This window comes from Tasmannia lanceolata, unplaced genomic scaffold, assembly GCF_043159265.1.
Source record: "Tasmannia lanceolata isolate RefF3 unplaced genomic scaffold, GAP_Taslan_0.1 ptg000054l, whole genome shotgun sequence".
Classification (NCBI taxonomy): Eukaryota; Viridiplantae; Streptophyta; class Magnoliopsida; order Canellales; family Winteraceae; genus Tasmannia; species Tasmannia lanceolata.
This window is the reverse complement of record NW_027518731.1, coordinates 2,940,352-2,967,074: the sequence shown is the minus strand read 5'-3', so window position 1 is coordinate 2,967,074 and position 26,723 is coordinate 2,940,352. Positions and strand designations below refer to the sequence as shown.

The 26,723-nt window shown below is 37.7% G+C and overlaps 1 protein-coding gene across 5 annotated transcripts in view; it reads right to left on the bottom strand.

Annotated features, from left to right (window-relative positions):
• Positions 1 to 11,153, bottom strand: part of MAD1 (mitotic checkpoint family protein) — a 38,636-nt gene extending 27,483 nt beyond the window's left edge. For 2 of the 5 annotated variants that reach the window (XM_077375681.1, XM_077375682.1), the window contains exons 1-3: positions 10,755 to 11,150; positions 5,255 to 5,354; positions 4,017 to 4,177 (exon numbers count right to left, since the gene is read on the bottom strand). In XM_077375681.1, coding sequence (XP_077231796.1) covers positions 4,017 to 4,177; positions 5,255 to 5,354; positions 10,755 to 10,919 — 426 coding nt within the window. In that variant the 5' untranslated portion in view covers positions 10,920 to 11,150. Of the gene's footprint in view, positions 1 to 4,016; positions 4,178 to 5,254; positions 5,355 to 10,754 lie in introns of all 5 variants that reach the window. The other 3 variants (XM_077375685.1, XM_077375684.1, XM_077375683.1) reach the window with 3 other exon arrangements.
• Positions 11,154 to 26,723: the final 15,570 nt, after the last annotated feature.

Below are 26,723 nucleotides of genomic sequence, written 5' to 3'. Positions count from 1 at the left end.
GCGAACCGTGGTCACTCAGGGATAACTTGTGCCATCCAACTTTACAGTTTTGATCTGCACATGCTGGGAATGATTTTCATAGATACTCATTCTAGAACTATTTCTTGAGGCTCTAGCTACGGTAGAAAATAGTAACAAATATATCCGAAATTGCAAAAAAATATCGTATTTTTTGCTATTTTTGAAAAAATCACAAAATTTCCCAAAATTTTGAAAACGCATTCGCTCACAAAAATAGGACCAATCCCCCATTTCTTCAATTTTTATTTTTATTTTTGAATGGTAGATTTCTTCATATTTTACTTTTCATAACAAAAATATCTCCATAAATTCATGATATTATTTGTTGTCCTAATTTTATTCTTAAATTTTATATTTATGTATATTTAAAGGTTTTTATTTTTTTCAGTTTTTTCCCTACATAAACCCGAAATAAAAAAATAAAATATCCTGAGATACACCCTAGGCATTAGAGAACTGTAAAAGTATTCGACGGTATAAAAATAAAATCTTTTTACAGCTCTCTAATGCCTAGCCCTATGTTCCCTATTGAAGCAAAAGTATGGAAAATCCATGAGCCCCCATCGGTCTGCACTTTCAGCTAGGGTGCAACTCGGGTCGGGTTGAGGCCAACCCGACCCAACCCGAGGAACCCATTTTTCCAACCCAACCCGATTTGCAAATCATGCTTGTAAATTTGTAAGAAATTTAGGCACTTCCACCTATATTAGATCTGTTTTCTAACCACCTCAAGCTGGGTTGTTTTGGATTTTGAGAACCGATTGTTTCCTCCCCCCTTATTATATCCTAACGATATCTGTTAATGGGGGGAAATATCCAACAGGGGGGAATATCATTGCCCTTTCTTGACACCCAAAATCTATAGAGAAGAAAAGGGAAAAAAGAGAAAGGAGAAAAGCATGTACCTTCCTTGAATAGTAGGCCTCGCTGCTCTGTTTTCGCACGGACGTGGAGAGTGGACACGAAGCCTCAAGCCGTGCCACTGCCACCAGCCGCCATGGGGGACTTAGGGACTTAGGGTTAGGGTTTAGTAATTTTCGTTAGTGAAGAAGAAGAGAAGAAGTTTTAGTCTTTTAGAAAAAAGAGAGAAAGTTTTAGTCTTTGTCTTCTAGTCTCACATTCTAATATTCTTGCCACACTTGTGACCCACTTTCCCAAAAAAGAACAAAGTTTTAGTCTTCTAGTCATGGAAAAAGAACAAGTTTTAGTCTTCTAGTCTCATATTCTTGCCAGTTGTGACCCACTTTCCCAAAAAGGTGTAAAACTCTAAAAAAATAAAGTCTAAAATAGTAAATATTTGAAAACATAAAATAAAACTTAACAAAAAAGTCGGGTCACAATTCGGGTCGAGTTGCCAGACACCCCAACCCGACCCAACCCGATTTGCAATTCGGGTTGATTTTTCCCAACCCAACCCAACCCGATTTGCGAAAAAGCTTAACCCGACCCAACCCAAATTCGGGTTGAACCCAACCCAAGTTGCACCCCTACTTTCAGTTGGGCAGCAGTTAAAGGTCAGATCCAAACGATTGACTTCCTGAAGTAGAGGGGGATGTTGATAGTGGATCATTGTGCATTGTGCATAGGCGTGGGAGAATCAGTGGATCATTTATTCATCACTGCAGATTCGTCAGGGAAGTATGGAGTAGAATCCTTCTCAGGTTTGGTATTTTGTGGGTCTACCCATCTAATCTTAAAGATTTACTAGAAGGGTGGTCGTTGGTTCCCTGGAGATCTAAAGGGGAGATCCTTTACAACATGTGCTTGTTAGCCACTATGTGGGTCCTGTGGAGATAAAGGAACGCAAGAGTTTTCGACGGTGTTTCCAGGTCTCTGCCTTCTCTCTTCATTAAAGTCATAGCATTGACTATTGCTTGGGTAAAATGTCTTCCCTCCTTTCAATTTGTCTCTTCATATGCTCTTTGGGAGGGATGGAAGGACGTTTGTCTTAGTGTTGAAAGGAGGGAGACCATTTTACAGGATTGGCATCCTCTTGCGCAGGGGATGCTAAAATTAAATTTTGATGGCTCAAGTTTTCGTAATCCAAGTCCTGCCGGAATAGGGAGAGTACTTAGAGATTCTGGAGGAGGGGTTGTGTGGGTATTTTCAGGGCCCATTGGGACTGCAGATGCAAGTGAAGCTGAACTGCGAGCGGTTTATCAGAGGTTAAAAAGCTTGGCTAAGGAGGATCTGGATAGGGTAATGGTTGAGGGCGACTCTCTTAATACCATAAGGTGGCTAAGTGGCTCTCTTGACCCGCCGTGGAGATTTACACATTTATTTGACGAGATCAAATATAAAATTGGAGGTTTGTCAATTATCTTCTCCCATGTTAGAAGATTAGCGAATAGTGTGGCTGATCGGTTGGCTAGGGAAAGAGTCATCAAGCAAAGCTTAGAGCTGTTCAATTTTTTGCCTCCGTGATGTTTCTTTTTCCTTGCTTTTTTTTGTCCTTCCTTGTATTTTCTATTTGCTTGTATTTTTTAGGATGACTTTCCTTGTCATCTCCTTTTGAAATGAAATTTGCTATCATTCAAAAAAAATCCTGAGATACACCCTTCCCAAATGATTCCCGAGACAAATATTTGTGAGTTAGTTGTAGAAGTAAACTCAGATTATATTTAGTCAACATCCTCTCCCGGAGAACGGTGACTTATATGGTGCAAGATCTACCTACCTTCATCAAAGGATGCCCCGTGGCCGTTAATATGAATCTGAAAAAAAAACATATACGGTCTACAAAATTCCAAATCTGATCAGTTCCAGATCTAAATAAACAACTACATAGCTGATCAGGAAAATTCCAATTCTGAACAACCAACTCTAGATCCGGTATGAGACACTTCAAATATAAAGTTTCTACCATTTTCTCCACCTTCAACTATCCATCAACCATATTAAAGTACGATGTAAATCCCAAAAAAATAAAATAATAGAACATACTTCAAAAAGAAAAAACATGCTGCAAGGCCATACAACTGCTAACGTTAGTCATCGTACAGCCCAATAATATCTCGAGAAGAAAGAAGGCATGGTTTTAAATTTCCCCGAAATAACCAAAATATTTCTATTTCCGTCCCCACCAAAACGAAATCTACATGATTTCCTTTTACGTAATTATTTCTCCGAAATTTTGATCGAAATTTCTGAAATTTAACTGAAATTCTCGAAATTCGACCTAAATTCACAAAATTCGACCAAAATGGTCGGAACAAAAAAAATTGAAAAGATGTTATTATCTGCATTTCATTTCATTAATGTAAAGGATGATATTTGTAGGCAACATCATTAAACTGCAAAGCAAAGTAACCGTATTTTATGCATAAGATATCAAATTGGCAAGGGACCAATAATACCTTGTAACGCTATGTGGTATTGACATAGAGTTGGGGTCCTTAGAGGAGAGACGGGTCATTATACTCTCTTATACTTCATTACATTATACTTCTTTATTGACTTTACTATTCTAGACATGTGTGACAGCGCATGTCACTAGCTGTTCGATGTGATTAAGCCATTATGGATGGCTTTCTTGCTTATGTGATGGTTTCTAAATATGTATTTGTGCTTATTCTAGCAATTCCCAAAGTTTCATCTTAAAATTTCATCGTTTGCATATGTTTTTTAAAAGATCAAGAATAAATCATCATTTGCATATGTTTCCATACGTTTCCGTGATTTTACAATATTTCCACCGAAACCGAAATGTTTCTGTTTCCATGCCGACCAAAGCCGAAACCTTGGCTATAATGACAGTCTAAGAGTAGATGGTGAGCATTGGAGCATTCCCTGAAGCAACCAAAGTGTGCTTATGAAGAGACATTGTCAAGACTGACAAGCACACTAACAAAAAAAACCACTAAGTCACTCACTCAAAACTTGGTTCCAAAATCCAATCTTTTTTCTCCAATATGGATGTAGAAAAAATTAAGTAAGAGGACCGAATCATCTAACCAAAAAAGGATTTCATACTTATGAAAAGAACAAAATAGTACCTCAAGTTCACTGCAACGCTTTACTAGTGTTTGATATCTCTCTTGAGAATCATTAACCTCCTTTAAGAGCTGCTCTTGCAACGCATGTTCACGTCCTTTGGCAGCAGCAAATTCCTGTTCTACAGAACAGAACTGATCTTTGAATTTCCTTTTCTCTGCTTCTGTCAAAACAAATAAAACTAAGTCAATGGTATCAAAACAAACTGATAACCCACATGCATTTACGAAAAATCATAAGGAATAAGAAAGCATGAAACATAACTCATACAAAGTTGAAACTTGAAACATTATTTTCTCTTTTTCTAATGGTGTTTATTGATAAGGTTGCTCCATTGTGACCCGATGGTCACGGGTTCGAGTCACAGAAACAGCCTCTCTGCAAAGCAAGGGTAAGGCTGTGTACATCTAGCCCTCCCCAGACCCCGCAATGGCGGGAGCCTCGTTCTCTGGGCCGTCCTTTTTTTCCTAATGGTGTTTATTGATATAACATTTTCCACCAGATCATATGTGACATACTGTTAAAATACACCAAATAAGATATTTGACATATTTGCACCATATAGCCAACGTTTGCATTCATCACAAGATGAGTATGACATGAAACCACGTGCACTAATGATGTAATCCCTTGAATCAGGACAGATAACAAAGTGATGTATGAACCACATGAGACCACTCGGAGGAGAAATCTAGAAATATAGTGTTAGCCCCATCAGAAATTTGGTTGTTTACCAACAGGTGGAAAGAAATATAAAAAGGGGACATAAATTGTTAACTTACTAACTTCTCCAAAAGCTTAAGCTGTTGGAGAAAGGCGTTATTTATCTGTTAAAGTATAAAAGATAAATAACGCCTTTCTCCAACAGCTTGAGCTTTTGGAGAAGTTGGTTAGTTAACATGGTATCAGAGCCAAAGAAAGCTTAAGCTTTTGGAGAAGTTGGTTAGTTAACATTATCTTTTATAGTTTAACACTCCCCCGCACGTGTGGCCCACTTGGCAAACACGCGGCACATGTGGTCACACTTTGGGCCGACCATCACATGTGGATTTTTGCTATCTGGGAGGTTTAAACTCGGGACCTCCAAACGCTTAAGCTGTTGGAGAAAAGCATTATTGATCTTTTATACTTTAACATAAATAAAGCAGTAGTATATTATAGATAGCCAAAAGGAATGTTAAGCAATATCATTCGAAGTTACAACATGCTGGAACAAAGCTCTAACTTCTGGAGGTCCCACCTGTCTTGCATAGGTCATTGTTCAGGGCCTCCAATCTAGATTGGTAAGCATGTACTTGACTCTCTGCCGTGCCTAATGCATCCATAAACTCTGATTTCACCTACAAAAAACACAAGAGAAACTTCTCCTAAGCAACAAACAAAAGACGACAATGGACGAAGGCTAGGCATTAAATGACTAATTTTTCCAAGACTAACAAAATGCAAGATGATTGAGAAAACACAGTTCCAAAAATAATATCTGCTGCAGAAGGAACAACTTGTATCCACTTTGATTCTTACAAAACTTAGAAAATAGTAAAAACTTCAGCTATTCATGTTTATCATGCAAAAGGTTACAATTGTGCTTTATAACAACCATTTCTTGAAGATAGTGAGCATATTCTAAGAATTGGGAAATAATTGGCAAAAAAAAACAAGGCAGAATCTGTAGAGAATCCTGTAGGAAACCTGCAAAGCAACTAATGATTGACAAAGCTAGATGGTGGAAAAGGGAAAATGGTAGGGTATTATCAGAGTATCCTTTCTTGCAAAAGGTTACAATTGTGCTTTGATGGAAAAGGAAAAATGGTAGCGCATTATCGGAGTATCTGAAAGTTGGTGGTGGAATCTTTATGCACGGTTATAATTGTTCTTTGATGGAAAAGATAAAATCGTAGGGCATTATCAGAGTATCTGAAAGTTGGTGGTGGGATCTCTATGCGCGGCGGAAGCTAGTATGTGCGAAAAACAAAAAATTTCAATTTCCACCAACTCAACCAAGATCCCAGTTACTAGATTCATATTGGTGATGAATTGAATTACATGAGCGAAAGAAAAACTTACATTGATTATCCTTTATCCAATATTCGCTGCTTGATCTACTCCCCGCTAGGTGTACTCGGTGTTTCTCAACCCGAACTCCTCCGAAAGTCGAAGTAGTGGCTTCTAAAGCTTGCACGGGTGAAGGAGCTTGAAGAAGAAGTCCTTGGGTTCCAAACCCAACTTGAAATCCAGAGGCTACTTTGGTTTCCAAAACCCAAATTCCAATTGAACTAGATATAGAGCCAAGACGAAACTAGAACTCAACTCAACTCAACTAAGCCTTTGTCCCAAACTAGATGGGGTCGGCTAATGAATCCTTTAGAAAATTTCCATGAAGAAGGTGAAAGAATCTACCCGGCTCAAACTAAAGTCTAATCCTGGCACTAGTTGGGTTCGTCTACATGGATCATTTTCTTCCATTCTCTCCTATCCAAGGTCATGTTCTCTATTATGTTCCTAGCCATCAAGTCTTTCCTCACTGTTTCTACCCAAGTTGTTTTCGGTCTGCCCCTTCCTCTTTTTACTCCATCAACTTGGCACAAGTCACTTCTTCTCGTTGGAGCATCCAAAGGCCTATGTTGGATATGCCCAAACCATCTTAAGAAGTGCTCTCTCATCTTCTCCTCAATTGGCGCCAATCCCACGTTTTTACGGATGTCTTCATTTTTAATTCTATCTAACCTTGTGTGGCCGCACATCCATCTAAGCATTCGCATCTCCGCTACACTCATCTTATGCACATGCTGCTTCTTGGATATGCCCAAACCATCTTCAAGGCGAAACTAGAACTAGAACTTGAAAAAACTAAAAAGGAAAGGGGAAAAGATTATGGGAGAGGGGCTGGATGACGTTATCTAGGGATGAAATTAGGTTTGTAAGTAAGAAATTTGTCCACCCTAGTGCCCGTTAAATAGAGCTCCATATGAAGTTCGTTTCCCACTAGGAATCCCTATTAATTTGTTATTAATTTGGAAAGAGTTGTGCGATTACAACTTTACCTTCCACCATGCTTCTTAACTTAAAACAAGGGGTAAAAATGATTTTTACCATGGTGGAAGTGTGTAGAAACTTTCCAATTCAAGTGGGCTTCCATGGCCTTATCTAACTCTCATTTCCTTGGAACTCCAACCAATAGGGATCCACCATTCTAGTAGCCAATGGGATTTCACTTAAATCCCAACCAATAGGATTCAAGTGTTTAATTAAGCACATGCACAATAAATCATTTAAGTCCCAACCAATAGGATTTAAGCTTTTAACTTAAACCTCCAACCAATAAGATTTAAGTATTTAAATAAAGTGCACATGTCAATTAACGATAACACCGCCATATAATGGTGTATCTCTTCTCCTATTTAGTGTGTTGCACCCTACGTATGGTGCGTCTCCTCCTTGTATCAAATACAATGAATCCAATCCATTGCTCGCGGGCAATAAAGTTCGGAACCTGGATTGTCCAAAAATCTTTTAAGGGTCTAGCGAGTTGTGAGTGGGAACGTCGCAGGGATTCATTGTTCCTGCATGGCCCACCATGGGCCCCACTGCGATCTCACGCAATGTAGTATAACTACGACCGCATTAGGCAAGTGACCCCCCACCAGGACATTACCCTAGAGAAGACCATCGAATCGAAATACCCAAGCACTTCCAAGTGCATGTCCTTCCTCCAATCAGCCATTTACCAAGTTGGGTCCTACGAGGGGTGGACATAGTTACCCCTCAGGCCCACTGTATGGTATACCTTTCATCTATCAGTTTAAAGTACGCAAATGCATTTGCAAAGTCTATTAAAAAAAAGTTTTCCAAAACCTTCAATAAACACTTTTATCAAGTGTTGGCCAGCCTTTTACTAAAGGACTTAGCTGAGATCGAAACTGTAAATGCAATCTCTCTTATAGAGAGATGGAGGATTCCTTATTAGGCATCACTAATGATCCCATGGGTTTGCCCGATGACCTAGTACACCCTATGGTAATCCTATTTGGACTACGGTTAATTAGACCAAAGCCACTTGCCCACAGAAGAAAACGATCCCTCGGGTCTACGGACATAATATAAGGGTCCTGACTGACGGAACAACCTTATCAATTCCTTGTCCACAGGTTATTCCGTTAAGTGATCCGTTCAATGTGTGACCCTATCAACGCACCCATTCCACCTGCTTAGGGTCTACTACACTAGTGACGGAGATAGGCAACCCCAATGCGTATATGGAGGCAGGATCAATGACGGTTGTGTACAGGTACGAGGTGTCTAACCTCAACCGTGAATATTCTAGGTTTGCAGAGATCCGGAAGGCCATATCTCCCTGCCACATAATCTCTATGTGCATGGCCTGTCCTATGATGCTACTTAAGGACAAACGTATGTCAAGAAGCATGTCACATACTCCAAAATTTACTCAATTAGATATCACGAAACAATCAATTTATTCATTTAATCACAAATTCAATACAAGTTGCGTTGGCTTTTAGGGCATTTACTCTAACATTAACCTTTCATAGTAGTCCAAGGTGCCTAAGCATTCACCCAGGAAACAGGACTCAGAAAACACATTCTTTTAAGCATATATAAGGGCAAGCTTTTCAATTATCTGTGTTTTTTCTTTTTTTTCTCTAGCCTTCCAATTGAAAGACATAATGCAGAACAGGAAGGCATCAATCGGGATCTCTGTAGTGGTGACAGTTTACTAATACAGCATGTTATCATGTCATCCTGACATGAAGTCAAGGAAGATTAGCTAAGGAGAAGAATTTTTAAATCACAATACACAAGTATACACGTTACCGTTAGAAGAAAAAAATAGATATACACCAAGTACAAATATTGGGTATCGATCAATGTAAAGGCAGGAGGCCAAAACAATACATATCGGTTCTATGGGTGATATGCCCATGGACAGGGTGATACGGATTCTAATTGTCTCAGAAATGGAGTGTGTTGAATGAGCAGTGTAATTAGAGTACCCAATTAGGGGTATTCTTGTCTTCTCACATGTAACGCTTCTTCTCCTCCTCCTCCTCCTCCTCCTCCTCCTCCTTTCTCTACAATGGAGATTCGAATACTGCGAACAGAGTGATTAGCAATATTTTGACCACATATTTGTGTTTACTATTGTTTAACTGTTTTTTTTAATATTTACTTCAACTAAAAACTATGATATTTTTAACATGATTTATTCAATTTGCATTAAGTTGCAGAGCATATTGGCCCCATGGCCCTCATGTGTATTTGCTTGTACATCAATTTTTTTATTGCTAAAAGCAAAAGTGTAGAAACAATTGTTTTAACTAAAGAAATGATCTGATGAAGAATGAACATATGTAATGCAATAACATGTCTGCATAAAAGATCAGTGACCTATGGTATAGACTACTATTATCTACCTAAAATGACGAATGTAAGATAAATAAAGATCATTAAAATGAAAATAGAAAACGATGATCAAAATGGATAGACAGACCCATACATATATGGATCATTCTCAAAATATGTACATTTAGAAGTATGCTAATGGGGTTGCCAATGGCCTTTCCAGAAAAGGAGTTTCGAAGGATGCTTTGGCGCTTTTTTATTCCCTCCCCCCTTGATCTTTGTTCTGTATCATTTTTTCTTTTTTCTGATGTTTATGTTGTTACTTGTATTGACCATCTCAGTCCCTTTTTTATTGAATGAAATTGGCTACCATTCGGAAAAAAAATATATGTACATTTAGCTCCATAACAATTATAACATATCATTTATTAAATAGAAACGGAAAACAAAATAAAAATAAACATAAAAATAAAAAAGAAGAAAAATACCAAAATCAAAGGAATCAAAGAAACAATGGATTAAACAAACAAATCTATCATTAAGAGATGCAATGCTACAAAAACAATAGAAAAAATTTATAAAAAAAAATGCATAAATTGCACCCAAATCTCAAGTATTGTCAAAACTCAAAAGCATGCATTAAAGAACTTTTTTTTTTTGGTTGTTTAGAGCCTTGTTCATATTTCTTAGGGTATCCTATGCGCTTTGACTATTGTTGTCGTATATCAAGTTACCGCGACTTTACTTAATCCAGATTCTTGGGTTTAAACTTAAGAGTTCAGTTGCTAACACTAACAATGAAAAAGAAAAAAAACAAGAGCACAAAAGCGAAGAATAGCGTCCATTCCTAGATATAAGTAACACAATTACTCTGCAATCAAATGAAAGAGAAGCATAAATGCAAAGTTTCTGTGAATTTAATTGTAGATGAGCTGAACATGTTATTGCTAGGTTCTGAATTCAAAAGCTAAACATACTTTCTGTAAAATCAACCAAAATATAGGCAAAAATAAGATGAAATCGATGTGGATACACATTGATTTTCTATGAATTCTAAAAGAAGAAGAAAAAGATGAAGGAATGACATGAAATGCAAACGCCACTATATAAAGCCCTGTTTGGATTGCAGTAATTTTTTAGCTCAAAATTTCACAGCTTTACCTTGCTTGATTACATATGAAAAAAGAGTGAATAGAACCATCACAGTTCAGATATTATTGACGGTGACGATTAGCTTACAGTGATATCCCTAAAATTTATCATTTGCCTCTAAATTATGGAAACAAAAAAAAAATACCTAGGAAAAACATTTTCTCAAGAAATGATTGCAATCCAAACAAAAATAAAGATGGAATTGAATTCAGGGAAGAGAGTGGGATTACCATTTGACGGCATTGATAAGTACAGAGCATCTGATCGGAGGGATCCTGAGAAGATTCTAGGGTTTCGGGATCTTCATTGATTACGAGACGGCGATCGGATGTAGCACTTTCGGGGACGATAACGGAATCCGCTCTCCGTTTCCTAGGTGGAGTCCTGATTATCATCTCTCTCTCTCTCTCTCTCTCTCTCTCTCTCTCTCAATATGAGTTATAGGATGTGGCGCGATAATTTTGTTTGGAGAACAAAGAGAACGTGTAAAGAACTAAAAATACCAGCAGAGGGGTGCAGCTCGGGTAAGGTTCAACCCCCAAAAAGGTCAGGTCGGGTTGGGTTGAGTTCGCATTCCGGTTCAGGTTGAGTTCAGGTTGGGTTTGGGTTGAGGGGCCTTGGGCAACCCGACAATTTTTGTCACTCTTTTTAGTGAGCTTAAAAACTCGGGTTGGGTCGGGTTGAACTCGGGCTCGGGTTGGAAAAAGGGTTCCTATGGTTGGAGTTGAGTAAATGGTTCTTCGGTTTGGGTTGCACACCTATATCAGCATCAAATCGAAAGAGTCCCACGAATAGTGCCATTATCAACATCTGACAGTACGGATATCAGTTCCTTTTTAATGAAAAAAGGAAGGTTTATTTGTCACTACTCTGCCTGGTAAATCTTATGTAGATCAAACATTATGAATGTTTGTCTCCTCTCTATTGACTACTTGTACCACTAATCTACAAGGAAACCATCTGATGGGCGGTTTGGATCATCCTATTGTGAGGGTAATACCGTACTTTGAATAAAGTGAGGAGTGCCCTCATCAAAATACAGTAGTGCTGATAACATTTCCCTTCACATAAAATACATTTTATATAGTATACAGGTTGTACAACCATCTTATATTTTGTTCATGTATAACAATGCTACAATGGAACATAAAGAAAGAAGAAATTAAATATGTTCTAAAGGGAGAAGGAAATCAAAAAGATAGGTTGAGTATGTTCTTAAGGGAAACTCCAGGATGGGCTAGCCGGTCATTATCACCGTCAGCGGACCTCCACACACCGCTTGTTTTCTTTATTTTACACTTTCTATTTAGGCTAAAATAAGTGGAAAACAAATCTCACGTTTTAATCATCTTTTGGTGGAAATTTTTTTTTTTTTTTTCTCCCTGCAATTTTTACTTCAGCGTATGACTATTCTACTAGGTAAGTCCTAGGTAGATCAAATGTTAATTGTCTCCTCCCTATTGACTACTTATACCACTAATCTCCAAACCCTAATCAAGATCAAAATAAAGGGCATACAAAACACAGTGACAACTGAATTGAACAGTCTTCTTCAAACGATAAAGATTGAATCAGTGTAGTCATTAGAATGGATAGAAAGTTGAGGGACTTCCTAGGAAACTTCCGGGAACCTTGCGAGAAGGGTTAAAGCATACAATTCAAATTTAATGCTTTTGAATAAAATAACAAAGTGAGGTTTTTTGCTTCTGCTCTGTTCCTCGTGTGAACAAGTGGTATCAAATTCTTTGTAGTTTGATCCTTGTTTCTACTTATACTTTCTAGGGAACTTCTGTGTCCTTTCCGCGAAACTACCTTGGTGAGAAGGAGAAGGTTTACTTCTTTGTATTCTTGGGGTGCCTCATCTCGGGCTCCCGTTTTTATCTTATACAATATTGCCACATCAAAAAAAAAAAAGAAAAAAGGAGAAGGGTTAAAGCTGTAGTTAATTTGATCCTTGTTTTCCATAAAAGTCTGAGCGAGGACGAGAAATGGCTGGGAATGGATGGGAAAAGCTGATTAAGATCTTGCTAAGCTTCAACCTCACCGTAGCCGCAGGCTTAGTAGTATATCAGAAGCAAGATAAAACTAAAACATCACTACCAGTGAAAGTTGCTATTATCTCCAACCTCATCTGTTTCACTGTTATCAGCTCTATCTTCTCTTTCGCGGCCGCCACAGCTCTCATTTCTCATCTGTTACTTCTTCTTGCCAATTTCATTGTATCTACCCTACACTCCATTCCTCTTTATGCAGAATTTAAGGGATGGATTGCACTTCTATACACCCCTTGTCTTCTTACTGCCTTTGCCTTATTAAACCACTTGTATCAAAAACTAAATTCCTTGAGGACAGATTCTACTTCACATCAATCTGCACTCTCCATTCAAGGTAATCCTCAGCAAGATCTCGGAGTTTAACATTTATATTTCATACACTGGTAGAGGTCTTGCCTAACCCCAACTTACCTACCAAAAAAAAAATTGTACGTATGCCCTTATGGAAATGATTATAATGTAATTTCTTTCTATTTCTCTTGTTTTAGTTGTAAATATATCTATAGCAGCAAAGGATTGGATTATGTTTTTTTTATTTATCCCTCATCCCCAATCTGTTGCTTTCTCATTTTCATTTAAAATTCATTTGATGTGGAGACTACACCGTCAATCTCATACACCAAAAGGCCAAATAAAAATTGCAGTGATGAATTCACCCCCATTTACAATCGGTACTCTCTCTCTCTCTCTCTCTGGATGATTAAAACTAAATAATATAAAAAGATGTATCGAAAGCACCTCAGAGATCCAGTCGACCGGTGTTTTTTTTTCCGATCTCTCTTCAATCAGTATTCTGTGCTATCTTATTTCCAGTGTCTGTAGATATTAGTCAAGATATTAGTTAAAAAATATAAAGGAAAGAAGAGATGAAGTTTCTTTTGTCTTGCCAGGGGAAAAAAAAGTGAGGGGGAAAAGCAAGGGTGGAGGGAAAAAAAAAGGGGAGGAGCGGTGAGTTGTTTTCTAGTTTTTTTTGCATTAAAAAGAATTATGTAAGGCAATTAATATTGGCACTATCATGTTTTGATAATTGCACAATCCCCACTTGTATTTTATTATTTAAACCGCTGCCAAAGGTTATTAGAGTTCTCAAAAAGATCTATGAAGCCCATTTAATTGAAACGATTAGCTGACTTTGTGCAATTATTAAAAGATGATTGTGCCAATATCAGTAGCCTTAATTGAAAGGAGAGAACTGTTTTTTTCTTTTTTTTTTCCGCATAAATTAAGAGAGATGATATCACCACCAGAAACAAGTTTTGATATTTGCACTAACCCATCTTTTCTTTCTTTATCTGTCAAAGGTCATTCCAGTTCCCAAAAAGCTTTCCGAAGTCGATTAAAAAAGAAAAAAAACAAGATAGGTTTATAACAGTCAAGTCAAGTCAAGTGTTGATTTTATATGTGCGTCTAATTTTATGTTCAAATCTCAATCATCTTTCTAAATTCTGTGTTTTTTGGAGATGAGTTTTACAATTTCAACGTGCCCACTTCAATTTTTGTATAGGAAGCTGCCTTGAATGGAATCCCTTTCATACGTTTGCAAGTATACCATTATGAGAAATGATATTTCCAGCCAATGCACCAGCATTTTCTGTTTTCTTTTATCTTCTTATATTTCTAGTATTCGTGTTTGTAATCTTCTTATATTTCTCTTGTACTGTACGTGCAGAAAAGGATAAGAACATGATTTTTTCATTTTACCAAATATAATGACACATTATTTCTGTTAGACAAGGCTTCTGTTTAGGGATGTGGTCCTAAACAGAAAAATTAAGATGCAACATACATTGAAGAAAAGATATATCATGGAACACAGAGGGAAATTAATGAAGTGAATTACTATAAATGGGGCGGAATATTAAACAGGAAATTAAATTACTCAAGAGCCCTGCATTCGCATGCAATAAAGGCATAAATTTGTGGCTCTAGTTTTTTTTTCCAAACAGCATGCCAATTTTGACTTTGGTTTTCTTGGCTTGCAAGATTTCTATTTCTGCCCAGCAACGCGTGAAAGTATATATGTTGGGATTTATGCCAGCTGTATCCCAAAGCCATTCATTCTTCACAGCGCTAATTCCCCAAGAAGAACAGTCCAAAGCCCATCCATGACTTGCATTCGAGTGGGTAGGGCTGGCAATTTCACCCGTGAAAATGGGGATCCTCCGACTTAGAGCAGGGATGGGGAGTTAAAAATTTCGGCCCGCTAAAAGCCCGCCCATAATTAAAATGAGAACAAGCCAAATCAAGCTTGGTCAAAAGTTGAAGCCCGAACTCTAATTTGGGCCGAGCTTGATCAAGGGTCGTCCAGCCCGTTATAGGCCCGGGCCTGATAATATATTTACTATATAATTTTTCAAGATTTTTATGCCCTTAAAAATAACAGTAGATATTAATTAAATAAGTACTTAAACATTAACAAAATAGAGGTAGCCCAAGGATCACCCTTTAAGATGATCTTTAAATGAGTCCCTGCGAATCATTTACAGTTGTTCATTTTTCAAAGCAGCTGCCTCTCTCTGGCTCTCTAGTTTAGTCATTCCCAAATGGCAAGCATGCAAGCCCGAACTCGGCCCAAAGCCCGTTGTGAAGTTTGTGTTGAGTTTGGGCAAGCAAATTTTCTAATTTAGTCAGGCCCGAACTCGGCTCGTAGCCTGTTGTATAGATATGGGCTGAGCTTGAGCACCTCAGGCCCGCCCAAGCTCGGCCCGATTGACAGTCCTAATTATCAATATCCTCTTATTTTAGTAATGTTTTAGTATTTTTTTGTTAACAGTAAATATTTCTCTTAGGCTAGTGATATTGGCACTACCATATTTTGATATGTGCACAAACACAGCTTGTCTTTTTCTTTTTTATGGGCGTTAAATAGCTTTTTTGACGTGAGGGTTTTTTGTGCGGGACGGGGACGGGGAGGGGATGGGGAATAGATATTCCCCGCGGGGCAGGGACAGGATTCCTCACCATCCCCGAAGCGGGGACGGGGAATTTCCCTTCCGACGGGGAATGCAACATCCGGCCCCTACCCTGCCCCATTGCCAGCCCTACGAGTGGGCGGCCAGCATTCAAGGTGAAAGCTGAACTCAAGTACTTTTAGCATGGCAATACATTATATTAATTGTTTTAATTTTGTGTTTGGAGTTTCAATTCTCATATTTCTATAATGGCACTACCCTATTTTAATTAGCTTTTCATGGCCGTTACAAAATACTCAAGATGCTATAACATCTATTCAGCAATGTTTAAAACAAAGTGAGGTTTGTCATTATCAGAATATGACAGTGGTATGGTGATGAAATGTTAGAAATAAATTTTCTTATTTAGATGCTTTCCTTATTTATGTTACTGCCATCTTATATTAGGTTTTTTTTATTTTCTTTTTTCTATTCTCCTTATTTCTATTTCCTTATTTTGCTTCGACTAATTTCTACATAATGCAGATGCCGTATGGCTATTCAGCAAGGAATAATCATAATTAGCGCAATTAGTGCATTGGAGGTCGAGTTTCCTCGAATTAACCCATTTGCATTGGAGGTCGAGTTTTCTCGAATTAACTCATTGGAGGCCTGAGTTTCCTCAAATTAATTCACTTTCTTCTCCTTTTTCTTCTCAAACTATTAACCTTCTATTTTATTTTTTGTTTGATAGAACAATCAAGTTGGTATCAAACCAGTTTCCCGGTAGATGCCTCGTACACGCTGTCAAAAGAACGAGATTGGTATTAAGGATTTGAAGGCTAATTTCATTGCTACAAGAAATAAGAATGAATCGTCCTCAGAAGAGCAAGCCTTGGAAGCAAAGTTGGATGCGAGGAATGCGCGGATCGAAGCATGAATCCAAACTCTTGGAGCAAATTTGTTGAAGTTGTTTAAAGAATTTCTCTCTCAAATTCTGAAGGCTCCTCAAGTAATGGTCACCCAAGATAGATGTGATCTTGTGTCTGAATATACCATTGTGTATAAGGATCAGTCTAAACAAGGTGCTACAAACTTTCATGATCGTCAAATCAATGAACGAGATAATCAAAGCGGCGAAATGTATATTGATCGATATCAAAATTTTCCTTGCATTAAAATTGAGTTTCAGCGATGGGAAGGTAACGATCCGATTGGCTGGGTGTCCCGAGCGGAGCGATATTTTTTATTCCATTAGACGGCGGAGGATCTCAGGGTTGCAATTGCTTCCATCAATCTCGAGGGCAATACGATGGGTACGATTGGTTTAAAGCAACATGTTATGGAGTTCTAACTTGGAAGGAATTCGTGGAGCGTTTATTAGTTCGTTTTGGCTCATCTGGGTATGAAGATGTCCATGGTGAGCTAGCAAAAATACAACAAACAACAACTGTCTTGGAGTATCAAAGTCGCTTTGAACAACTCTCAAACCAAGCCAATAACTGGTTGGAGCCATAGTTGGTTGGGACGTTTGTCGCAGGATTCCGTCCGAACATTAGGCAGTAAGTCAAAATGTATCATCCTCGCTCAAAACTCTCCCCTATGTTCAAACGACTCTTAAAAATCACCCAAAACTTCTTCCTTTCTTTAATTAAACAGCCCCAACAACTACTTGATGTTCTTGAACCTTTCTTGCATTACCCATAAGCCAAATAACTACTTCTTCAATTCTTGATAACCCCCATAATCAATTATAGATTTCGTTCTTTAAAACTTCAGAACTTATAAATTCTCAAACCCTATCAAGATCACCTATATTAGATTACCCACAGAACCACCTAGTTTTCCTTCTCTTTTCTTTTCAATTCTCTTTTAGCTTGAGCACCTCTTTTCTGCTATCCGCCCCTGCGGTAGTGTTGAAGAAGCTCCTATTTTAGAAGTGTTTTCCGTAAAAGTTTTAGCGAGGAGGAGAAATGGGTGGGAATGGATGGGAAAAGCTGATGAAGATCTTGCTAAGCTTCAACCTCACTGTGGCCGCAGGCTCGGCGGTATTTCAGAAGCAAAGTAAAACATCCCTACCAGTGAAAGTTGCTATTATCTCCAACCTGATCTGTTTCACTGTTATCAACCAGTGAAAGTTGCTATTATCTCCAACCTGATCTGTTTCACTGTTATCAACCAGTGAAAGTTGCTATTATCTCCAACCTGATCTGTTTCACTGTTATCAGCTCTATCTTCTCTTTCAAGGCCGTCACAGCTCTCGTTTCTCACCTGTTACTTCTTCTCGCCAATTTCATTGTATCTACCCTACACTCCATTCCTCTTTATGCAGAATTTAAGGGATGGATTGCACTTCTATACACCCCTTGTCTTCTTACTGCCTTTGCCTTATTAAACCACTTGTATCAAAAACAAAATTCCTCGAAGACAGATTCTAGTTCACATCAATCTGCACTCTCCATTCAAGGTAATACTCAGCATGATCTCGGAGTTTAACATTTATATTTCATACACTAGTAGGGGGGTCTTACCTAAACCCCAACTTAGCTAGCAAAAAAAAATTGTATGTATGCCCTTATGGAAATTATTAGAATGTAATTTCTTCTATTTCTCCTGTTTTAACTGTTTTAACTGTAAATATATCTATAGTTATGTGCAGTAAAGGATTGGATTATGTTTTTTTTTTAAATTTAACGCTCATCCCCAATCTGTTGCTTTCCCATTTTCATTTAAAATTCATTTGATGTGGGATGGGGAGAGTACACCGTCAATCTAATACAGAAAAAGGCCAAATAAAAATGGTAAAATTGCCAATGGGGGACATCAAAATTGCCAACGCGGGGGGGGGGGGGGGGGGGGGGGAGGCGGGGGGTGAGGTTGCACACTTTTGAAAACTTGTTGTTGATAACCCCTTTTCGAGACTTGATGACCCCCATTTCGTCCCTCTCTAACAATTTTTCAAAAGTGTGTCCCCCATTGGCAATTCTCGTATTTTGAAGTCCCCCATTGGCAATTTTTCCAATAAAAATTGCAGTGATGAATTCACCCCCATCTGCAACCGGCTCTCTCTCTCTCTCTCTCTCTCTCTCTCTCTCTCTGCCACTTCTGGATGATTAAAGCTAAAGAATATAAAAAGGGAAATGATATCAGCACTACTGTATTTTGATGATCGCACTCCTCACTTTATTAAAATGTACGGTATGGCCCGCACCATAGGATGATCCAAACCGTCCATTAGATGGGCCACGGCCTGTGCCTCAAAAATTATTCCCATAGATTTATCCTAACCCTCCGATCTATATAGGGTTATGATCAATCATCTAACATTCTAGTACCTCTACAGATCGAAGAGTTAGGATCAACCTATGTAAATGATTTTTGGGGCACAAGTACCTATTTAGGCTGTGGCCCATTTAATGGACGGATTGGATCATCCTATGGTGCAGGCCATACTGTACTTTTAATAAAGTGTGGAGTGCGGTCATCAAAATACATTAGTGGTGATCATTCACTTAGTTGATCCCACATTTTGTCCATTTTAGGCTTTTGATGCACGGTGGGCAATCTGTTTCAATGGTTATGATTGATCAGAAGTGAGGCCACATAACTAATGTTGCAACTTGGGCTGTGTTTTACCCAACCAGAAAATAACATGGGTTCGTTTAGAAATCATGGGTCTTGGGTTGGGACGGGTCGGGTTTCATGTTAAAAAACCCGACCCAGTCTCCGGTCAGGTCAAGTTTAAGTAAAATTTAAAAAAAAAACCAAAACCCAGCCCGCCTCTTATAAGTGGGCTATGATTTTCTTAAACACCTCTTAAATAACATGTCAAATGACTTTCGAGTGTATTAATATAATTGTTTTCAATGAGGTGATCGTGTTTGTAATGTGAAACAATAGTTTCTTTCTTAAATTTATGTACTTGACAGCTTAAATTTAGAGATTTTTAGAGTAGAATCTGTTGTTTTCTACAATCTTTGAAATTAATCACTATTTTGAGCTATAAATATTAAAAACCCGACCCAACCCAACCCGAGAAATTATCTCGGGTAGGATCAGGTTGATTTACTTAAATTTAGAGTTTTTTAGAGTAGGATTTATTGTTTTCTACAATCTTTGAACTTGATCACTATTGTGAGCTCTAAATATTAAAAACCCAACCCGAGAAAATATCAATATATTGGAAAAAAAAAAAAAAACTCATGTTACAAGTTTCGTTTTTTTCCTTCTTTTAAACCAGAACTACCCAAGATTGGGTTGGGTTTTCAACCTAAAACCCGATCCAACCCTAGACCCATGATTTCTAAACCCGACACAAGTAATTTTCGGGCCAGTTAAAACCCGACCCAAGTTGCAACCTTATTAGTGTGGAGCGCCTTCTGTCAAACAAAGGTGTGGTCAACTTTATCCATTGCGCAAGTTTACCTCTAAAATTGGAGAAAAAGAGAACACCAAAACCAGATTTTCATTTTAAAAGCAATTGACAATAATAATACCCTTGTATAAGATAAATTGTTGGGAAGAAGAAATGGATTAGGGTTCCCTCTCATGATATTAGAATGATCGGGACCCACTATTTGACAGATCCAATGAGACTCAATTTCATTACGATTGCAATGAAGCATACATATTATGTAATTGGTGGGCCCATCTTCCATTACGATGCAATGAAGCATACTTGCAGTGAAATTCTAAGCCTGAGGATCAATGAATGGAATTCAAAAGAGACATTTCTGTTTATCGATTATTTCTATGTACAACACTAAATTAAAGAAATGGATTAGTATTAATGTTGGATATTGAACTCTTTTCTTCATCCTTCCGTTTTGTCAAGAGACAATGCTGACGTTTTGCAAATTGGGCACTAGCTAGTTCTTCGACAGCTATTGTATAAAGTTTTGCAAATTGGGCACAAGTTCTTCGACAGCTATTGCTTTATACAGGCAGCATGTTAATTGTGTATGGAATCCAAGAGTTCCAATTTGCTCGTTCTCCTTGCACCCAACCTAAAAAAACAAGTTTACCAGACATTAGCATCATAAAACTACATCCAATTATTTGAACTCAAGAAAATACAATCAAACTCCCACCAACTTAGAGGGAAGAAAAGGTAGACAACATTTTTAGGAATCATAGCATTTTAGTAATCATATGAAAAGCTATGAACTTCGCACACAATTGGCAACATTATAACCACTCATCCTCTTTGAGTAATAAAAAATTTAATTGATCATGGATTCAAGTGGTTTGATCTGTTGAGCAATCAAATCAAGCTCTGTTAATCTTGGCTGATGGACCTGATTGACAAGCATTGCAACTCCATTGTCATTGGCTATGCAATTTGATGGAGGTAGTTGTCACATGATAACATTTAATTTGTCCAAGAATGTAGAATCCAACATTCGCAAGATGGAAGGTACATGGTTTGTAACTTTATAGAAACTCTTTAAATCACCTAATATAGCACACAGGCCATAAATTTCAATATCGAGCCAATGACTCAATTAGAAGAAGCTTTTGCTCAATTACAAATGCACATCGATTCATGTAATTAGAAAGTTTATCACACCGCATCATACAAAACAAATGTAAAGCAAAACCAAAGCGACGAAACATCATAGTGTTTATGATTGTCTCTGATGAGTGTAGACTACCATATTGAGGGTCACTTTTGCTCCGATGGTGACAGAAAGATAGAAGCGATTGAAAAACCTAAGTTGGGACTTGTAGTCTCTACTCCTTTTATCAAACTGATCAGCTCCGAAAGGAGAAATACAAAGCCCTATACCTGCAGCTCCAAATGCTGTTATGTAAGGACTGCATATGGGTATAGCATTTGCCACAGTTTTTCTGGCTCACAGGTCCCCAAGATCAGTGAGAGTTTCTCGCAATTATCTTGGATTGGCTTCAAAATATTTATCATAGCACAAAAGCTTTTTCCTGTCAGACATTGCATATAAAAAGCAATAAAATTTACTACAGTCATCAATAGATTTCAAAAATAAACAAAATTGAACAAATTAGTAATCACACAAGAGATACTACACCATAGAGAAAAGCTTTTTCATGGCCTACCATAGTATAATAGGTAAAAAGCCATAAGCACTTCTAGATATTTATATTGCCTCGTAAAAAATCTCTGAGACTGAATGTTTCCTATACAGAGCGGAGCTTCTTTTAATATGTAACTTCTCATATGATAAGGGTAAAAAATGCAAGGGTGTTTTAGTAGTTGAAAATGTAACTTATATTGGAACCTTGTTGGTAAATAATGCTTGTTATGTGGATGTAACGCCTTGGTTGTTTCCTATGCAAAGCTTCTTTTAATATGTAACTTCTCACGTAAGAAGGGAAAAAAATGAAGGTGTTAACAGTATTGTATTCATATTCAAACTTTTATAGTTTCTGAAGAAAAATTGTAGAACTTGCTAATTCGAAAGTCATTCCAGTTGGGCTCTATTGCTTGCTTGTAGTTTTTGTCTATGTTCAGACTCTTGGTCAGATTGCTAATATCATTACTCCCTTTCCCAGATTGCTAATATCATTTTATCAGCATGAATTTTGAGTCGTCAAGAGATCAAACTTGGTTATTAGATAGACGATTTAGATGAATGTTATATGACTCAGTTCGTCATATGCACAAGGCCTTAGTTGCCTTATCTAAGTCGCAGAAATTATCCAAGTTGCAGAGATGCTTTATTTATGTGCATCCCCACTGGAATACAATGTACCTTCTATTATAAGATGATCCCACCTTTCATTGAACTAAACCATTCATTATATAGACCTTGCTTTCTTTAAGCCCAGTTTTTTTTTTAATTTTAATAACTGATGAGTCAAAACTCACTATTGAAGTCTAAATTATATTTAATTTTGAATCAATATTTAGTTTTGGAGTCACAATCGGTTCTCAGAATCTAAAACAAATGAGGCCTTAGGATAATATAAGATTGTCTGCACTTTCCTTGTCCAGGTAATCTGAAATTAGAAGATCTTATAGAGGAGAGATATTAAAATTGGCCACTGGAACCAGAGGTGTAAAACTGATTGAATAGATCGCTCGTTGATATAGAAAGTCAAAGCATCAGTTAAATTCCAACAAACTTAATCAAAAGAAGAGGTGAAATCAATAGCTAAAAGTAATTAAAACAGTAAACAACATGAACGGGAGCCACAACCAGCTTGTAAGTAACACAAAGCAGATATGGAACTCTGAGAGTTATACATAGAGATAAGGGAGTTGCATTCAACACACACATATATGGATGGGTTAGGATGATCCTATGGAGTTGATTTTTGGTACACACCCCATCTATATAAGGGCTTTTCAAATGAATGCTTAGGATCATCTTAAAAATGTGGGCCCACATGTGATTGGGCACTCGAGCGTACCATAAGGTTGGTACACTTGAGCGTACTATATATATATATATATATATATATATATATATATATAGTACGCTCAAGTGTACCAACCTTATGGTACGCTCGAGTGCCCAATCACATGTGGTTATATATATATATATATGAGAATAGAGTTCCTAAGGTGTCACCTCATATAGCTTATATGAGGTGATGCTTAAAAACATAAGAGGCCCACTTTGTTTGGATGATCCAAAGCATTCATTTGATAGGCCCTCACATAGATAGGGTGTGCCCAAAAAATTAACTTCATAGGATCATCCTAACCCTTCCATTTGTAGAGGTTGAAATTGATGGGTATAAACCTCCATAAATCTGCCCATTTTTAACCTCTATAAATGGAAGGGTTAGAATGATCCTATGGACCTGATTTTTTGTAGGCAGCATATCCATGTAAGGGCCTTTCAAATGAGTGGTTTGGATCACCCAAAAAATGCGGGCCCCTTATGTTTTGTGAGCGCCACCTCATATAAGCTATATGAGGTGACACCTTAGGAACTCTATTCTATCTCTCTCTCTCTCTCTCTCTCTCTATATATATATATATATATATATATATATATATATATATATATAGTTAGTTAGTTAGTGAATTCGTAAAATGGTGAAGAATGGGAAGGTTCGAAAGTCATAAAATTCAGCCAATAGAAATCATCCAAGTATTCCTCTCAGAATCATTCCTAAACATTTTTTTCTATAGTTCTATCATGAAAGCTTCAAACACCTACAATCTAATCACTGGCCTTGCGTTGAGTATGGGTTTTGAAGTAATGTAAGACTAAACAATGCACCACAAGTATTTTGTAATCTTCAAAGTTCAATGTAAATGCCTTTGAAATGTGAACCATTTTAAAATTTAAAAGCCCTGATTTTTCGATCGGAAAAGGTACTTTGAATAGAAAATAAAATCAGGATGGAAAGCTATCTAGACACTTTGAATTTGTCAGTTTGAGTTCAAAATTGATTTCAAAATTTGGGAGATTTACTCTGTTGTATTCTATTTGATCCTACAGCCCATATCAAAATTATTTGTCCTGAAGTCAAATCATAAATTAAAAATTAAAAATTTGAATGTAAGAGATGATTTTAAATCTTAATTAATTCTTTCAATTTAACCCCCTATTCAAAACTTTATCTCCCATAATATACATTCACCATCACTAGAATACGTCTTCAGAAGCTGACTAGTGTCAGGTCCAGCTGAAGAAAATGTGTCTTCATTGGGAGAACTTTGCATGTTTGGAGCATTTGTTTATTTGTGCAAATCCTATCTATAGAGGTTTCCATAATGTGTAGCCCCCACTATATCATATGAAAATGACTTTTGGGGCATAACCCATCTACGTTGGTGGCCCAACAAATGAACGATTTGGATCATCCTGTGAAGTGGGCTGTACAGTACTTTTTGAATAGTACTAGACTATACGGCCACACACCATATAAAATCAAATACAAAGGGCGGCAATATTCCCCTCCCCCCCTGCCCCGGTGGCAAATTACGCATAAGAGGAACGTGATTTGACGCCAAAAGAGTTCAAGTTGACCACTTTTCACCTCAAATCATGTTATAAGGGGAGCGTGCGTGTAATGCTGGGGAGTGAAAATATCATCTCCCCGTAGAAAATATCTTGTTACATGAAATTATGAATTACTCTCCAGTTAGGAATAATCTAATTTAATCTTGTAAATAAGCTCTCGGTGCTTTATACGAACTACAAAAATATGTTTCTTTCTGTCTCAAAAGTAGTAGAGAGTGAAACATTGAAACACTTTTGTAAGTAGTGTTTTAATTGTTTTAAGTATGATGTAGTTAGTAAAATACGATGAGAAATGGATGAATCATGAGCTATCATTCTAGATTTTAGAATTCGTTGGTATGTACTGACGAGTATTTTAGAATTTTGGATGTATATAAATACTTTTTTTTATCGTCTTTTTTATTGACATGATGATATTTTTTAAACCATTATTTCCATCCGCCATTTGTGACTTCCTTTTTTTTTTGTTTTTTTTTTTGGATATTTTTGTTTTCTTTTTTTAGCTAAACGTATTGCACTCGCCATTGCGGTTTGAATTTTTTTAGATGTCATACATTTTGCTAATTAACTATGGCGTGAGCAACCCAAAGCTGCATAAGTAAGAAATGCCTACGCCAGCGTCGAGATGCGGGCATAGACCATGTCGAGTGCACTCGATATGAGTCACCACGTAGCCGATAAGTAGTATGAAGACTGCGTATCTCCAACTGCCTAAAGGCAAACGCAGCGACACCAAAACCGGAGTGACTGAATGACCTTGAGAGACCGAGGACTTAAATCCAAAGTCACACCAACGCACAAGAAACGCTTTCCAAACTCAAGCGCTCCCATGTGAGAGACCAGGGACTTCTCTTTTGAAATGGTCACATGCATCTCATCCATCAACCTACAATAAACGCTACCTTCTCGTCCACGACAATATCCTTGCGAGAAGCGCATAGTCCCAGAACTGACATTCGAGGGTATACCTCCCATGGCGCCCGCCAATCATATGATGCGTCGGAACAAAGATAGGCCATGAGCTATAGTAACCTAGAGGTTGACCCCCCACCCCCACCCACTCTAATACATACAATCGTAAACCTGAACAAGAAAGCGTGGTGAGCCAAATGGGTGTGGTCAGGAGAGCGAAACGCCGGAGAGCAACATATGTGCATCCAGGAGTCCACAAAATCCCAACCAAACAAGCCAGCATCCCTGCCCCTACCTAATTAGTACAGGCTCATGCAGACTAAGTTTCGGTCGCAGCTTTAAGATCAAAAGAGAAGATATCAACCTTCCATCTGAACCTTTTAAGGGGAGCCGTCCGATCGAAAGTTCCATCAGTCAGAAATCTTTTTGATTTTGTTTCCACAAATATAGTAATTGCAAAGCAGGGATGACTTAGAGGTTTTACTTGGCATTTGGGTATCACGTCAGCAAAATCCCTTGTTTAGGGCTTTGGATTCCCCCTTATCATTTCGCCGATTTTCTTGGCCACGTCTCTTAGGCGTGCGAGGTTTCTGAGCTGGCGAAGCCAAAAATTGGTGCCCGCCCAACGACTTAAGAAAGCAGTTTTCCGATGAGCCCAAAACTGTGCACATCGGCCATCGCCTTGAAAGAGTAGTTTTCCGACGAGCTCAACATACTATATTTGCATCATGAACTAACTGAAAATATAAATACTTGCCTTCCGCGATGGTCCCTAGCAAATCCCATACTTTTATTATTATTATTATTATTATTATTATTATTATTAACAATTGCCACCCAAAATTTTAGTCACCTTCATTAGTAGATAAATAGAAGAAGTGCCTAATTTCAATGGTGAAATACTAGCCCATCAAGTTCATTACTCTTTGAACCCATGCTTTCTCATACAAAGTTTGTTAAAGAGCACAACACATGAGCCACTTTACACAAAATTTGTAATGTACAACGCATAAAATTCTATAAATATTTTATTACATATGGGAAGCTAGTCAGCTAGTCAGCTACGTTGTTCCTAATTCTCATACTAACTGACAATTTCATTTATTCACCCCGTTTTTACTTGTGACAGCCCCCTCCAGTGTATTTATGACTACTCTTTTACACTAGCGGGGGTTGTCCCAGGTTAAAAAAAAAATGTTAAAAAGGGGATCATCTTTTATCTGGTCCCACTTATTTCGAAAGAAAAAAACCTTCTAGCCGGGCCCACGTGATGAATGGTCAAGATCATGCTGCATGTCAAGTTCGAAGGCCTAATCTGATGTACTAGAGGCACTCTCGAGATTTTCTTACCTTTTCTGCTTTTCGCTTTATTATTAATCCGA